Raw genomic sequence first — 14313 nt, 5'->3', positions numbered from 1 at the left:
ATGAAAAAGACATTGTTAGGACCAAGAATTTTGAACTCAGCCTGCTTTACATTTCAATACCGCAAACCTTTTGAAGTGAATACTATTTTCATTTGAGTGATTAACCTCTCTAAAATCAGCAAGGTGATTTTAGACTAACTGAAAGTGATCTTATTCCTAATATTCCAGGAACAATTTGAGATCATTGTCCAAAGGATAAATGGCCTTAAATGCCTATTGTACACTAGTGACACAAGATGAGTGATGAGATAAACTCAGATCATGTTACATGTAATTTTTCTTTCAAGTAACTTATTTTAAACTGTCCCTGAGAAAGGGAGAGAAGGAAGAACTACAGTGGCAAAGCTGTGGCAGAATACAGTTACATAATTATATTTCTTACAGTGCATTTCAGGAAGCTTCCCTGTGTAACTAAATACTCCCAGTGCCTTGCAGTGTCTCCTGCAGTTGTTTCCCTTCTTAAAATGGTTCTCAGAAAAAAAGGGAAAGACAAAAAAACTCCAGCCTAACATTACTTGTCCATTTTCCATGATCTATATGATGCACAGGTCAGTGGGAAAGAAACACGAGAAACATGCTCAGAGTTGTAGGAGGATTTTATACTTGTTTTGAAATACTGAAGCAGAGACTTGACTTTAGTAAAGCTTGAACATTATGAAAGAACACCATTCACTCAAGTTTCAGAAATACTGGCATACATAGCAAGCCAAAACACCTAGCAACTCTACAGATGGGGGCCAGAAATATTATTTTTCAGTGCGCTTCAATTAAGATTTCTTTTCTTACTGTGCGAGCACATGACTACAAGCTCTGAAAAGGTAGTGCAGATACAGCAATAAATCAGACAATATTTTATTGTTTCATCTATATCTTGCTGCTTTTATCAGAAGGTCTTACCTCAGCACCAAATTGAGACTAATATAGAAAGTTATTCATAAAGGTTAGAATTTGCAGACGCTTGGCTTGAGAATTACACACAATAGCATCTGGATTTATAGCTCTGCTGCAATATGGCTTTGAGACACTTCTGCAGAAATTGACTGCAAGTAAGAACTTGGTTTACACTAGAACAGCCTTCATTTTCTCAAATGTGCCGTCTTTTCAGGTGAGCTTTTCTTCTGGGCCCCTCAGTTTAGGAAGGATGCTGACTTGCTGGAACGAGTCCAGAGAAGAGCAACAAAGTTGGTGAGGGGTTTGGAACACAAGCCCTACGAGGAGAGGCTGAGGGAGCTGGGGTTGCTTAGCCTGGAGAAGAGGAGACTCAGGGGTGACCTTATTACTCTCTACAACTACCTGAAGGGAGGTTGTAGACAGACAGATGTTGGTCTCTTCTCCCAGGCAGCCAGTACCAGAACAAGAGGACACAGTCTCAGGCTGCGCCAGGGGAGGTTCAGGCTGGATGTTAGGAAAAAGTTCTATACAGAAAGAGTGATTGCCCATTGGAATGGGCTGCCTGGGGAGGTGGTGGAGTCGCCATCACTGGAGGTTTTCAGGAGGAGACTTGATGGGGTGCTTGGTGCCGTGGGTTAGTTGTTTGGGTGGTGTTTGATTGGTTGATGGGTTGGACGTGATGATCTTGAAGGTCTCTTCCAACCTGGTTTATTCTGTGTATTCTATGTATTCATTTCACAGGAAGTCGTGAAGTACTGCCACCTTTAAAAAAGTGCACAGCATCTCATTTGTGGGGTACAGAGCACACAGCAGATACTCTGCCATGGGGTATCTGTGAGCTTGGCCTGGGTTTGTATCTTTGCCTTTAGGTAGCCTGCGTTGCTGCTGAGCTCCTGCAGCATTTGAAGCAGGTTTAAAAAGAGTATGATGGTGTGAGGATCACTGCCTACTGTTAGTGAGACTATCTCACTGCCTGGGAGGAAAAAAATTACTTGTGGTGTTCCTAATACCCAGTGCAGTTACCAAACTCCCAGTTCTTGTGCAGTTCCTGCTGAAGTCCATAGCAGAGCTCCTTGTCTACCAGACTTTAACCTAGTTTAATTCACTTCTTTAACACAAAATGAAGCTGCCAGAAAGGAGCTGAAAATAACATATTTTTGAAAGAAGAAGCCAGTGAGAGTAAAAAACCTTGTATAAATAAATATCTATGCCATATCTAATGTATCTTACAATTTTGTAATAAAGGCCTGAATTTTGGATTTGTGTGTTGTGTAAAGAGGAATAACTCCTCTGCCTTTAATAGCATTATTTCTGATTTAATTTGGTAGCACAGTCAGCATTATTCTATGTCAGTGATGGTTTATGCTGTAAATCATGCCCTTGGTACACCTGTGCTCTTCTGACAATTGATAAAAGGGAACCAGTATCACAGTAGAGAGGAATACTGACCACAAACAGCAACATGTAAGAGAGCAGAATTTGGCCACAGCTGCTTGCACTAGATTTACTGGCTGACAAGCCTAGCCAGCTTGAGCTTGCATCATAATCTAATAAAAGCCTAATAATACTTTTCATCTAACTTGCTCAGCCACATGCATCAGGTACTGGAGGTGTCAAGTCTGAAAAAGAGAATTGCACTTCTGCCTCAGAGATATTTTTATTGCTGAGGAAAAATATATTGCAAGAAACAGTTCCTTCCACAGCAGGAGAATTCTACTTTGGAAAAATAAACCCTCAAAATAAGTCAAGGAACAAAAATTAGATTCTTATCAGATCTGCCCTGATCTGAAGCACCAAAACTTGAAGCTTCTCCTACCTCTTGCAACCTTTCTTTTGATTTCTGAAGAGGCTTGATGGACAGAAAATTAACAGATGCACATTAGAGGTGGGAGATGATGTTGTAGGAGGTCTATGCTTGAGTAATACAAAGATATAGATGCGGAGGCATGCCTGCATGATAGAGTTTGTGTTAAGTAGAAGAATCCCCTAGCATGCACCTCTTTACAGGACTGGATATTACATAAGGCTTGCAAATGACTTCCTGTCCCTCCATTTTGTACCTTAAAAGTGAAGGTACTAAGACAGATGCAGTTCACCATAAAAAGGCTGCCTTTCTGGTTACAGATCTCATACTTTTTGTCTCAGCTTTGCTGCTAAGCAGTTGTCTTTTCAATGCCAACAGGCAAGCTGTTCCACTAGCTTCCGTATAGGCATTGTCTGCTTCCTGAACCAGGTTTTCTCTGGCATCTCTTCTCCCTGGAGGTTATGGATGCCTCTTGCTGTGGGAAGTATACTGATCACTGCTGTATGCTAGTGCACTATTGTTCCAGTCTCTGTATGATAAACTACACCTCAGCAGCTGAGTGTCTTCTATAGCCAGACATGCAGGCAAGATAAAAAAAGCTTATTTTTTTATATTATATTATTTAATAGCACAGGATCAAGAGCAGCCATGCAGGAAGGCAAGGCAGAACTGTTAGCACACACAAATGTGCCTATAGTATCACAGTATCACAGTATAACTAAGGTTGCAAGAGACCCCAAGGATCATCAAGTCCAACCTGTCCCAACAGACCTCACAACTAGACCATGGCACCAAGTGCCACGTCCAATCTCCCCCTGAACACCTCCAGGGACGGCGACTCCACCACCTCCCTGGGCAGCCCATTCCAATGATGAACGACTCGCTCAGTGAAGAACTTTTTCCTCACTTCGAGTCTAAACCTCCCCTGGCACAGCTTGAGACTGTGATGTACATTATCTTGTATAAGAAGCATAAACAGCAAATGAACAGTGATTTTTAATTTTAGGTTTTTTTAGAAATAAGATGCATTTTTTCAACAATGAACACCTATGATAACTTATCTTCAAAATGGTGTGACAGGACCACTCTAGTTCTTAATGCTTATGCAGGGCAGTGAAACTTGACAGCCAGATAGGTTCTTGAAAACCACGTTTAACTAGAAGTACTATGGGTAGAGTACCCTCACAGGCTTTCTTCATGAAATATGATTTCCTGTTGTTATTATATACCTACCTTTTGGTGGGTAGTCATTAGATTCATATGAATTCATAGGAACAAGAAAGCCATATATTTCTTTTGATATTCCAATGAATTTTGTAGTCTTATTTATGAAGGACAAGCATGAATGTTCACAAGTCAAATTCTCGTGTAAATATTTCTGTTCATTTTAAATAGGTATCAAAGGTAGAGGAGCGGTGAGTTTTAAGCAGTTAGTTACAGTGCTGTATATTTACTGATCTATTTTAAAGAACACCATTCTTCTTAAATACAGAAAACTTTAAGGCTAATAAATCCATCTTAGAATGTGTGTGCAGTACTTCGTTCTGGCCACACACCCTTCATTCCCTACTACATTATTTGTCCTAACTGATAAACCAAGTTTCGAACCCTTTTAGCAATTCAAATAGTGAAAAACTCATGGCAAATACTATTAGGTACATGTACATATAAAACTGGAAATATCAAAATTGCTACTCTCTGTGTGATAACCACACCTTATTTTCTAGTTTTATAAACAATGCATCAAAAACAAACTTCAAAAGTTTGGGAGGACAGTTCTGGAAATCCAGTACAGAACTGAAAAGATTGCACTGATAGCGATATTGCCCTCTACAACTACCTGAAGGGTGGTTGTAGACAGGAGGGGGTTGGTCTCTTCTCCCAGGCAACCAGCACCAGAACAAGGGGACACAGTCTCAAGTTGTGTCAGGGGAGGTTTAGACTCGAGGTGAGGAGAAAGTTCTTCACCGAGCGAGTCATTCGTCATTGGAATGGGCTGCCCAGGGAGGTGGTGGAGTCGCCGTCCCTGGAGGTGTTCAAGGGGAGATTGGACGTGGCACTTGGTGCTATGATCTAGTTGTGAGGTCTGTTGGAACAGGTTGGACTTGATGATCCTTGGGGTCTCTTCCAACCTTAGTTACTGTGATACTGTGATACTGTGATATTAGGCATGTTCTAGGTAAATGAGTGTTACAATAATTTATTCTACTGTAGGCAGTCTCGTGGATCCATCATGGCACACAGTGAAAGAAAACACATCAAGAATGCTAGAATACCATTCTTTTTAACAAGAGACCCATACAAACTAAAATTGGGCTACCTTTAATGAAGTAGAAAATAAACCTATGAAAAACAAACTTACAGGAAAAAAAAAAGTTTTCTAACTATATACTTTATAACACACACCTAAAGTCAACCAGTTTTTAATTCCCTTCTTTTTCCAGTGGAAAGCCAAAGTGACAGGAGGCTAAATTTTAGTTCAATGAATATAATGACACAGAAAACATTTATGGATGACAACGCATAGTCTTGCTCACGTCCTTTAAGAGAAATACTGAAATTACAGCTAGGGAAGTCTAGGAAACCATGTATTTTGGTGCTGCCCTCTGCACACAGCAAGGACTGGTTACCAAGGTACATAAATAGTTGTGACTTGAATCCTGGCGGTATCACAGAACAGAAGAGTATGTTGTTGGCATCACTCCATTCAGGCCCACCCCACTTACTTGTTCCTTCCATACTGCAGCTGAACGTTCCATTTCATAATCAACATTAAAACAAACAGCTTCAGAAGTGAACTTATAAATCTGTTTTTCCAAATTCTGCCCAAAACTTAACTGTGGTTAAGGATATGCTTCCATCAACAGCTGCTGAAACCTAAACTGATGGTTTGATTTCTAAACATTGTCTGTGACATCAGTGGGAGCATGGCAGGTGAAAAACGATAACCCTTGAACTCTATGCAAAGCCAGCAGAACAAGACACATAAATAGGGTAAAAGTTGAAGATGTACACAAAAAAGAAGCCCAGTGAAGGTAAAGAAGAGTAAATTTTGTATAGGTCTGAACAACTGAAACAATCACAAAAGCAATAAATAGTCTATCCCAGAGAGTTGTCTTCTCTCAGTGGCCCTCTGTTTTCTCTTTTTATCAGTTTCCCATCTCATGCTCTTAACCAGGTTCAAATGAGGTGTATCCTCTCCATCTTTGCCAGCCTGTCCTACTTCAGAGGGATTAGCAGCAGTGTGACATGTCTCCCGTTTTAGGAACATTGTGTTCTGTTTCAGGACTGAAGGCAACTCTCCTTTGTTCCTAAGTGGACTTTGCCTGAACTGCAAACCCTTCTACATTGAATATGAACAGAAATTACTTATAAAGCAAGTCTTTTGCTCTTTTCATCCTCAAGACTTTTTTTTCCCAGTCCTTTTGAATTCACAGGAACACTCCTACATACCAGGAGCCATCATTTTACATGTTCCTTCTCAGTCACTTCATGGAGATTTGTTTTGCCACCCCCTTAATTTGCATGGTTTTGAGGACACAAATATAACAACTTCTACCACACAACAAAATTTTCCTCAGCCTTCCATTTTGCACATTGCTCTTTGTCACATAAACTCTACTCACTTGGGACCACCAGATATCAAACCTTTCTGGGTTTTGGCCAACCACTTCCTCTCTCCTTCAATCAATCTACAGAAAAACTAGTGTGTTGCCCCAGTTCTTACTGAGCAGTAGAAAAAAATGTTCTCTCTATACTATTTCCTCACAGAGGTACTTCAGCCAAGTGTGTGTCTTCTCAAATAATTTCTACTGCTGTATTTTTCAGTTTTCACTACATATCTCAGAACCATTGCTAAAATACCATATCCAGTTTTCAAACTCTCCCTCCCTTCAGGAAAGGTACTGAGAAATTAGATAAATGTTTACTTATATATTTATTTTTAAAACTGCAAGAGTAGCTAAAGCTCTAAAAAAATTGTAATATAGAGATTTTTGGTTCAGTCTATGTGTATTACTTGGAAGATATTAGCAAACACATCTGTTCTGTAAGGCTCTTACCTACTTGACCCTCAGCTGCCAAGAAGCTTACAGCTCAGAAAGGCAGGGATCTCCACAATACTGGGAAGTTGTCAACAAAAATCTTCTTTGATAATGATGGGTACTATTTGAATACCTAGCAAAGAGATAATATAATTGAGTCATTGGGAGAAGTGACTTACTCTTGAGAAGTAGCAAATGAGGGAAATGGCTCCCTGTTTCATTTCTTCATAGTGTGAACGGTGCCATGGCAGGCCTATCTCTCTGCTCAGAAGGAAGGAGGGAGAGTGGAAGACCACAGCTGCTAATAAACTCCTCCTGATTTGGAGCAATCTTTTACTTCTGCCCCCAGGTGCTAATGCTGAGTTCATAGAGTCAATAAAGGCTAGAAATATACTCAGACTTTAAGGAACAGTTTGATTAAAACCCAGATTCCTATGGAGAAATATTGGAGTAATGTAAAGGAGCCTCATAAAACAAACTGTCAAAATCTGACAAAAATCTGACAAAATCCAGACCTGGCAAATCCTACTGTTCCCTGTTCTTGAAGGGAAAGTGTGACTGTCTTAACAATAGGCCTTATCAACCATTGCAGTAATGGTTAGAAAAGCCTTTTAAGACAAGTTGTTGCAAGTCAAGATAATTTCCAGCCATGCAAGAACTAATTTCCTTATCATCCAGGGAGGCAGCTCAGATCTGCACAGTGATCTTTTAATTTTTCTCGTCAATTTACCTGGGTAACTAAGGAAGTAGCATGTCCTGTGTTTGGGATGGCCTAAACAACGTACTGGGATAGACAGGCTGTCTGCCTAGGGTAGGCAGTCCTTCGGGGCCACAGTAGACACTTCATTAAACATGCTGCCGCAGGGCAGCCCAACAGGGGTGGTAGCTAGCAACAGCGCAATGAAATTATTATCGTTTTTGACTCAGCGCTCGTAACGTAGCACCTTAAATACAGCAGCCCATTATAGGGGTCCCAGCACGTGGAAGACTCCTAAATACGATCGAGTTCACTGAAGCCATTACCGTGGCGGGGCCGGAGCACTTACTCTACGGCCACACTCGGAGCAGTGCGAGGGTTTCCAACTCGCTCTGGGCCCGGGACAAGGGCTCGCGGCAGCCCGCCCCCGCCAACTCGCGCCCAACGCCTCCTGCCCAGTCACCTCGCCGCGCGCGCCTTCGGGCGCAGGCCCCGCCCCCGCGGCGGCCGCTCGCCCCCTCACTTCCTGGGGCGGGCGGGTTGAACATGGCGGCGGGCTGCTGGGGTGGCTGGTGGCTCTTTCTCGGCAGTGCGTCCGCTCTGCTCCTGGTACTGCGTCCTGACGCCGCCTCTTTCTTCTTCTCCCAGGCATGCAGCCCCGGCGAGTCGCGGAGCCGTGTGCAAGTACTGGGCGGCTCTAACTGGAGCCTGGTGTTGCAGGGCCAGTGGATGTTGGAGTTGTGAGTAACGGCCACTTTCCCACCCGCCTCAGAGGCTACGTGCCGGGATGGGGGGGTGGGGGGTGGTGGTGGTAGTATTCCCATCTCCCAGCCCCAGCTCGGAGCTTGTCCAGGCAAGCGGGCATGGCTGGTAACGCCTGCCCCAGCCGGGGCAGAAAGGTTGAGCGGTGCCGACCTTCCCAGGCGCCGTGCACCTTCCCCGCCCCTGCAATGGCTGGCCTGCTGTTGGGTGGGCGGGAAGGAAGAGGGAGGGAGGGAACGGGAGAAGGTGGCCAAGCGGCGTCCAGGAAGATCCACGAAATGCTTATGATCCTCTCTTCTACCAAGCGTTCTCTGTCCAGAGCCTGTAGATACACGGTCATCTTACTTGAGGTGATAAAAGTCGTTTTACTTAGGGTTTTAGCCGTGTGCAGGCAGAATGCGCCCGAGTGCCCTACGGTTAAGTTGGGCACATTTCAAGTGGGCGTTTGAGCGATGTTATTCAAGACAACTATCACCTAGGGAATACAGCGTCAGGCACTGTACCGTGCACTCCTTACCCGCTTGGAACTGTCGCTGGTTTCTGTACAAGCTAGGAAGGCTGAGTTTGGTAGGTAATATTTAGCAAGAGTAGGTTCCTAGTGTGGAGTTACATAATATCCTGGAACGCCCTCACTTCCAGCCACCTTGCTCCAGAGTTCTTGTTGAAGGGAGATGCATCAGATTTCTTTAACTTTTAAAGTGCTGTGGTTGCTTTATCCTGGTTTGCCTGTTTTGGGCTGGGCTTTTAAATGCTTTTAATTAACTGTAGTACAGTGGTGTCGTGGCTTCATTTGTGACATGACACAGCTCTTGAAGTGCACATAATATTCTTGGAGGCTAGCTCACCTGCTTGTATTTGAAAGGCAGGAAAGGAACTTGAGGTGTGTGGGTTGGGATTTTTTTGTTTGGTTGGTTTTGTGTTGGTTTTGATAGCAGTTAAAAATATAGTTTGCCAGCTTTATGCTCATGTGATATGTGTGCTGTGCAGCTTTGAAATTGTATTTTATTGTGGCACGTATGCTACTCTTCTGTGGAAATGCTTCAGTTTGAGCAGTTTGAAATACACTGGGTAGCCTGTGAGATGAACCAGATGAAATGAATATCAGAATTCATGTTTCCTCATAAATATTTAGCCAGCAGCTTTACATTTTGTTTTAGTGCTAAGTTTGAGTTATCTTTGGTCCCAGGGGAGGGACTATCACTTCCTTGTAGCCTTTTCTGCTCAGGATCCTGCTTGACACCTGTTCTTAGTGAATGGATGGGAACAATTCGAAATAGCTGACTGAAAGAGCCAGGGATACCCACTGTTGTGCCTAAGGATTTGAGTTGCATTTTGAGTTTTTTTCCCCTTTTCATTTCTTGTGTTCTAAAAGTTGTGGGAAGAGGTGATTTTTGGAGTGGCAGAAAGTAAATTTGCTTTAAATTCTCAAATTCTGACATTTTAGTCTGCCTATGTGGAAGTTGTTCTATGAAAGTTACTGATTTATACACAAGTTGTGAATCTTAAGGAGAAAAAGGTAATTTATAGTGACTGAAAGTTTCTACTTTTAAGAGAAAAAAATTGATTATTTGTGCATGCCCTTGAGGAGTAAAGGGGAGAGAAACTGGCTGAAATCAGAAGTGGTTTGGATAGTGAATAGTTAAAATCATTGGAGTCTTTACTCCACTGGAAACTTTACTCTTTGGTTTGTAGTGACAGGTAGCAGACAATAGCAAAGGTGGCCAAGTTAGCTTTAGTCCTTGCTGTATGTGGTACATGCGTCTGTGTTGATTAAGGTAGAGCTACTTTTATGTGCACTCTTTTGATGTGTGAAAGACCTTGGTTCTTTGTGCCACATCCTAGTACATTTCTATGGCTTTCCGCTTTTCTGAGAAGGAAGCTTTGTCTTTGTTGAAGATGCTGATGGTGCTGCTGGTCCTGAATTATAGATTGAGATTGCCAGTCCTGTGGAAACAGGAGTTTGAGGTCTAGCATTGATTTCTTATGATTATATCAGCTGTTTTCATGCTGATGGATTTTCGGCTTCTGATTTTTATGTGGTTTAGAGATGGTGATCTGGACAGGAGTTCAGTATGTCAGTTCATTGATTCCTCCCGTTCTGTGCGGCAAAACTACAACATTGTTCAACCAAACCTCATTTGCTCAAAGAAGCTCCTGTTTGTTAAGAACAACTTTGTTTTCTAAGTCATACTTATATTTTTATCTAATCAACTAAACCATGGCACCAAGTGCCCCATCCAGGCTCTTCCTAAACACCTCTAGTGATGGTGACTCCACCACCTCCCTGGGCAGCCCATTCCAATGGCAAATCACTCTTTCTGTGAAAAACTACTTCCTAACATCCAGACTAAACCTCCCCTGGTGCAGCTTGAGACTGTGTCCTCTTGTTCTGGTGCTGGCTGCCCAGGAGAAGAGACCAACCCCCACCTGGCTACAACCTCCCTTCAGGTAGATGTAGAGAGCAATAAGGTCTCCCCTGAGTCTGCTCTTCTCCAGGCTAAGCAACCCCAGCTCCCTCAATCTCTCCTCATAGGGCTTGTGCTCCAAACCCTTCACCAGCTTTGTTGCCCTTCTCTGGACACGTTCCAGGAACTCAAGATCTTTCCTAAACTGAGGAGTCCAGAACTGGACACAGTACTCCAGGTGTGGCCTAACCAGTGCTGAGTACAGGGGCAGAATGACTTCCCTGCTCCTGCTGGCCACACTGTTCCTGATCCAGGCCAGGATGCCATTGGCCCTCCTGGCTGCCTGGGCACACTGCTGATTCATGTTCAGCCTACCATCAACAAGTACCCCCAGGTCCCCCTCTGCCTGGCTGATCTCCAGCCACTCTGACCCCAGCCTGGAGCACTGCATGGGGTTATTGTCGTGGCCAATGTGTAGAACCCGGCACTTAGATGTGTTAAATTTCATGCCCTTGGACTCTGCCCATCTGTCCAGTGCATCAAGGTCCCTCTGCAGAGCTCTCCTACCCTCTAACAGATCCACACCTGCCCCCAGCTTGGTGTCACCTGCGAATTTACTCTTGATGGACTCAATCCCCTCATCGAAAAAGACGTTAAAGAGCATGGGGCCCAGCACTGATCCCTGGGGAACACCATTAGTGACTGGCTGCCAGCTGGATGTGGCACCATTCACCACCACACCCTGGGCTTGGCCCTGCAGCCAGTTCCTGACCCAGTGCAGAGTGCACTCCAGCTTACCACCCCCAGACTCCTGTCTGGGGGGACTGGTTTCAGCCCCTTCCCCCTTCAAATCTAGTTTAAAGCCCTGTCAATGAGACCTGCCAACTCCCTTCCTAGAACCTTTTTCCCTTTTGGGGGATAGGCCATTCTCATGCATTAAGATCTTTCTCCCCCTCTGAGATGGATGTACTCCATTTGTTGCTAACGGACCTGGTGCCATAGAAATTTCCCCATGATCAAAGAAACCCAAAATTCTTTTGGTAGCACCAGCCTCTGAGCCACTTGTTAATTACACCTGCTTTCCTGTTCCTTTCATTAGTCCTTCCAACTAAGGATATTGATGAAAAAATTACCTGTACCCCTGACCCCTCAACCAGTTTTCCCAGAGTCTTGAAGCGCTTTTTGATTGCCTTGGGACCTCTGGTTGCAACATCAGCGTTCCCTAACTGCATAACTATTAAGGGATAGTAATCGGAGGACTGTACCAGGCTAGGAAGCCTTCTGGTAACATCCCTGACCTGGGCCCCAGGGAGGCAGCGGGCTTCCCTGTGGGAAGGATCTGGCCAACATATGGGGCCCTCTGTTCCCCTCAGGAGGGAATCATCAATAACAATTACCCTCTTTTTTTTTTTTTTTTCTGAGGGAACAAGTCCTGATGCTGGGGGCAGGCTGTTTTGCCTTAGGCAACACCTCAGATGGTGTGTCTTCTGCCATCAGAATCGCCTTACCCTCAACTTCCAGTGCCCCATATTTGTTTTGCAAGAGCAGTGGGGAATGAGGGGAGGTGTGGGGATTTTACTTTACGTCTCCTAAGAGGGACCTGTATCCATTCCGTGCTGCTTTTTGGGTCACCTGCCTCTGCTAGGGGAGCCTGCAGAGCCTGATTATTCAAGTTCAACTCCCTTTTACATTCCCTTACAGTCCTAAGTCTAGTAACTTCCTCCTTCAATTCAGCCACTAGGTTAAGGAGATAGTCAATCTGCTCACACCTAATGCAGGTGTTATCTCCACTACCCTCCATTTCAAGTACCAGGCTCGCGCACTCTCTGCAGCCAGTTGCCTGGGCACCTACCTGCTTATGTTTGACCTCAGTCTGGGTTGACACTGATGCTTTGAAAACGGCTTTGCTGCGAGTGGTACCACTTTGGTTTTGTTCTCAGGTGCACAAATGGGGAAATGTAAATCTAGTAATTACCTGTGGGTGGGATTTGTAGTGGAAATAGGTTTGTTTTTTTCCCCCCCTTCATCCTTCCTAGCTAATGTGTGTGTACTTGGCTGCCTGTTTGTAAGTATTTGATTATTCATAGCTGGCAAAATTGCAGACAGTGGAAGCACTGTTGCATTTCATTGATGAAAATGTTCTGGATAACTTTAACAGAAATTGCAACACTTCTTGCTTATTGTTACTATCTCAACACACGAATCCTCTCTGAAGTGCTGTGAGTGTGATGCTGGAATTAATTTTTTTAAAAGGTTTCCCTATTGACTTATTTCCATTCTGTAGCTGTAAAATAATGATTAATTAATGTGTGTTTCCTTTTTGTCTTTAATATTGTGTCTGCTAGGAATATAGAAAACTAGTTCGTGGTCTGTTTATTTGGAAGTGCATTTTGCTTTTGTAAATGTGGCTTGTTGCAAGCTTGGCTGATCTTAATTTAACGTCCCCTTCTTTTTGAAGTAGATTAAAACAAAATGTCCCAACAAAACTTGTCTTTGTGCCTCTGGTTACAAATGAAACTATATGCTACTGTCATGCCTGCAGTACTTTATGTACTTGCTCATTGGGAAAATCCCTAATTTAGTTCTGACACAGGGTGTTAGAAATTTTTGTTCCTGTTTGTTTCAGCTGTGCTGTGTGTACTGAAAATGAACGTCTTAATTTTCTATTTTAATTCTAGCCAAGTGAAAATCAGGAGAATAGTGCTAATAGTAGTCATGTTTTCAAGGCTAGCTTATGATAGCTTACGTGTAGTGTAGGGTCATACTTTATTTTCTCATTGTCATTTGTTGTTAAACATTGCCCTGCTTTTTAGTGGGCCAGGTTGTCAGATGGATTTGGTCCTCTCATCAGTGCTTTTGTCTGTAGTTTCAAGGGAGCGTGCTAAAAATGTAGCTGAATGTTTTGGTACATGGTTTTATGTTTCTAAGCAGCTGGCTTGAAACACTTTGTGTAAATAAACTTGTGAAGAATTTAATGAATAATACAACAATTACTGTAAGTTAGACTGAGAGTTCAAGAAAACTGGGAATTCTCTGTCAGTTTTGAGAGTGCTTGATTTGTTTGTATCCAGGCTTTTGTTTGTCATGTTCTTGTGAAACTGAAATATAATTGGCAGCAGATGCTTTACTCTTATTACTTTGTCCCTTTCTATGTAGAATGATGGAACCTAATCTGCTGAAGTTCTAGAAGATTTCACATAATTTCTCAGAGATTGATCTGCTTTCTATTTAAAAAACTATTTATCCTTTGAAAGGTTTGGATGGTTTGTTTTAATTGCAGATTGTATTTTTATCCTTTTCTTAGTTCTGAAACTAGAAAGTGGAATAATGACAATATACCCTACTTTGCTTCTCATCTTGCTCTTGGAAATTTAAAAGGCATTTCATTGTTGAGCTGTAGAAGTAGTGCATTTGAAGTGTTACCTTGGAGAATACAATTTGTTTGGCTTCTGGTGTGCCACACCACCATCTTATGCAGTTACATTTTTCCCTTTCACTCAGGTATTGTTGGAAATGAGATGCATGTCAGGTTACTGAGGTAAATACAGGAGAATGGGCATTTATAAGGTTGAGCTTGCACCCTGTAACAAATTCCCCAGAATGATGCCTGGTTGTATTGTCATTTCAAGAAGCCCATTTGGGATGTCAAGTATTGCAGTGAAACTTGGCAGGAGAACCCTGGGAAGAAACCTGTTTGCTCTTTGGGGGTAG

The 14313-nt window shown here is 43.1% G+C and overlaps 1 protein-coding gene across 1 annotated transcript in view; it reads left to right on the top strand.

The window, feature by feature from the left end:
• Positions 1-14313, top strand: part of TMX4 (thioredoxin related transmembrane protein 4) — a 59943-nt gene that overhangs the window by 20564 nt on the left and 25066 nt on the right. The window contains exon 3 of the mRNA XM_054180179.1: positions 7694-8175. Within this exon, the coding sequence (XP_054036154.1) occupies positions 7694-8175 (482 nt within the window). The remainder of the gene's footprint in view (positions 1-7693; positions 8176-14313) is intronic.

This window comes from Dryobates pubescens, chromosome 3 (assembly GCF_014839835.1).
Source record: "Dryobates pubescens isolate bDryPub1 chromosome 3, bDryPub1.pri, whole genome shotgun sequence".
NCBI classification, from domain to species: Eukaryota; Metazoa; Chordata; class Aves; order Piciformes; family Picidae; genus Dryobates; species Dryobates pubescens.
This window is presented reverse-complemented; position numbering and strand designations above follow the sequence as displayed.